Below are 2,500 nucleotides of genomic sequence, written 5' to 3'. Positions count from 1 at the left end.
ACAATGCATGGGTCATGATAATAAAATATCGTTGATTGTTTGCAATTCGCCCGTGTTTGTTTGTACATTTCTCTTGAAAGCTCCTGGTTAAAGACGGACAGTCCAATTACAGGCAGTGAACTGAAACAACTTTCGCTTCTTTGGTAAGAAAAATAATGTGAGAGGAGTGAAGACTGGTGTCTTTTCTGACGACATTCCTTGCTGTGTCCATCAATACACTGTTTGAATTGTGTGCAAGCTGATGGGAGAGGCTATGCAACAACTAATAATAATAATATAAAATTTAAAAAAAATTGACGAGAATAAGATAAAAACAAGAGAGGCAAAGCCTTCAAGACTCACTTGTGATACACTTTTTAAAAAAAATCCAAGCTTTTTATGTATTGAGTATAATTTCAAAATGTAATGTTTAAGATGAGAGAGATCAGTTTAAAGCAAATTAACTCCCCTAGCATTAATTACAGAGTAATTTCCCTTTTTTACTATCTGCAGCAAAACGTTTGCAAAATAAATAAAACTTCCATGCTTAGCAAAAGAAGGCCCTGTTTGAACAAAAAATGATAATAATGACTGCTCTAGTTGTTGGGTCAGAATATCAGATCAAAGTGCCAAATTTAGAGAATACAAAAAATATATATATAACAGTAAATGCAGTTTGCATATAATTAGGCTTCATTCTTTATTTTTTTGTGCCCATCCCACAGGTGCAATATTGTTTTAAACAAGATGACTGGAAAGAACTGAATTTTTCATATTTTTATGCCAAATTTGGTGTCAACTGACAAAGTAGTTGCAGAGAAAATGTCAATGTTAAAGTTTATCACGGACACACACACACACACACAGAGAGAGAGAGAGAGAGAGAGAGAGAGAGAGAGAGAGACAACCGAACACCGGGTTAAAACATAGACTCACTTTGTTTACACAAGTGAGTCAATGATATGAGGGAAAGGGGAGAGGAAGGAGGAGGAGGAAAACAGGGGACAAGAGAGTCGCATAAGGGAGAGAACTACCCACTGTATAAACGTCAGCGTTTGCTGAGGTCTGGCACAAGGGCACACAACGCCTTGAACTGCATGACAGCAGGGGGAGGGGGGAGGGGGTGGGGTGGAGGAGCAAATACAAGCGAAGGACTTGTTCGTCACGCCCGTCACCCTGCATCCTACGCCACCCAATCCCAATCCCAACGCACAAACCAGCTGAACCTTGCAATTCCTACAATTTGACAATGTAAATTCCTTCTAGAGACAATGTAGGATTCCTGCATATCTTTTAAAACGTCTTCCCCCTCTTCTACAGAAATCTTATGAGTCATCACACCTAGTTCAGTACCCCTCTCTCTCTCTTTAATTAACTCTCTCCATACGAACGGCGAAAGAGACGACGCTAACAGCGTTTCACCCCAATTATCATCATCAAAATATTGCAAGCGGAAGGCTCTTATACTGAAGAGGTGAATGTTGACAAAGGATACCACAATTCTGACGACGGAAGCTAAAGGTTGGGTCATTCAGACACCCACTGGACATCCGAGGGGTCTGTGTAGAGGAGAAGAGAGGACTGGCCGTACTGAGTGAGTTAAAACAGGACAGAAAGAAACAAATTAACCCATCAAATGCCACTAACATGCTCTAACGCCCTGAAGAAATGTGTGCGCGCTTCTAACTCCAGCACCTCTTTTCGCTTCTCTGCAAAGTGCAAAGGATTACCATCACCATTTCCAACATTATCTTTGCTTTTTAAGATACATAAGCCAATTATGCAATTAACTGGTTGCATACTAACCAGCTTGGATGAGCTGTGAGGCTCCAAATATGCCTACCGTATCATCACTACTTTGAATTAAAAGACTTTGTATGAACTGTTTTTTTGCTATTGTATTAACCTAATGCCCTAACAGAGGGACAGGTGAAATAAACAGAAGCAGATGATGATAGCAATAATGGGGGAAAAGATAGGAAGAAGAAGAAGAAGAAGATGAAGAGGACGACGTACAAGAAGACGATGATGATGGATATAATAACGATTAGCACGACGAGGACGATGGCATGACAGATAACACTGCACAGCCACTCTACACCAAGCCATCCCACTTCACACACACACACACACACACACACACACCACCACCACCACCACCACCACCACCACCACCACCACCACCACCACCCACCAAACAACCCACCACACACACACCCTCACACCCACACACACACCACCACCACCACCACCACCCACCAAACATCCCACCACACACACACCTTCACACACACACACACGCACACACACACACACACACACATCCCCTCCACACACACACACATCCCCCCACACACACACACCCTCCACACACACACACACACCTCCTCCACACACACACACACACACACACACATCCCCTCCACACACACACACACACACACACACACACACACATCCCCTCCACACACACACACACACACACACACACACATCCCCTCCACACACACAGCCCACCACC

At 43.1% G+C, this 2,500-nt stretch overlaps 2 protein-coding genes across 2 annotated transcripts in view; one reads left to right on the top strand and one right to left on the bottom strand.

The window, feature by feature from the left end:
• LOC143275599 (uncharacterized) overlaps positions 1 to 2,052 on the top strand; it is a gene marked incomplete at its 5' end in the record, with an annotated part of 3,925 nt that extends 1,873 nt beyond the window's left edge. Inside the window, 2 exons of the mRNA XM_076579821.1 lie at positions 1,439 to 1,472; positions 1,931 to 2,052. Coding sequence (XP_076435936.1) covers positions 1,439 to 1,472; positions 1,931 to 2,052 — 156 coding nt within the window. The remainder of the gene's footprint in view (positions 1 to 1,438; positions 1,473 to 1,930) is intronic.
• LOC143275556 (uncharacterized) overlaps positions 1 to 2,500 on the bottom strand; it is an 83,313-nt gene that overhangs the window by 69,643 nt on the left and 11,170 nt on the right. The gene's annotated exons all lie outside the window — the stretch shown is intronic.

Source organism: Babylonia areolata, chromosome 30, assembly GCF_041734735.1.
Source record: "Babylonia areolata isolate BAREFJ2019XMU chromosome 30, ASM4173473v1, whole genome shotgun sequence".
Classification (NCBI taxonomy): domain Eukaryota; kingdom Metazoa; phylum Mollusca; class Gastropoda; order Neogastropoda; family Buccinidae; genus Babylonia; species Babylonia areolata.
The sequence above is the reverse complement of the archived record's forward strand: the minus strand, read 5'-3'. Positions and strand labels throughout refer to the sequence as shown.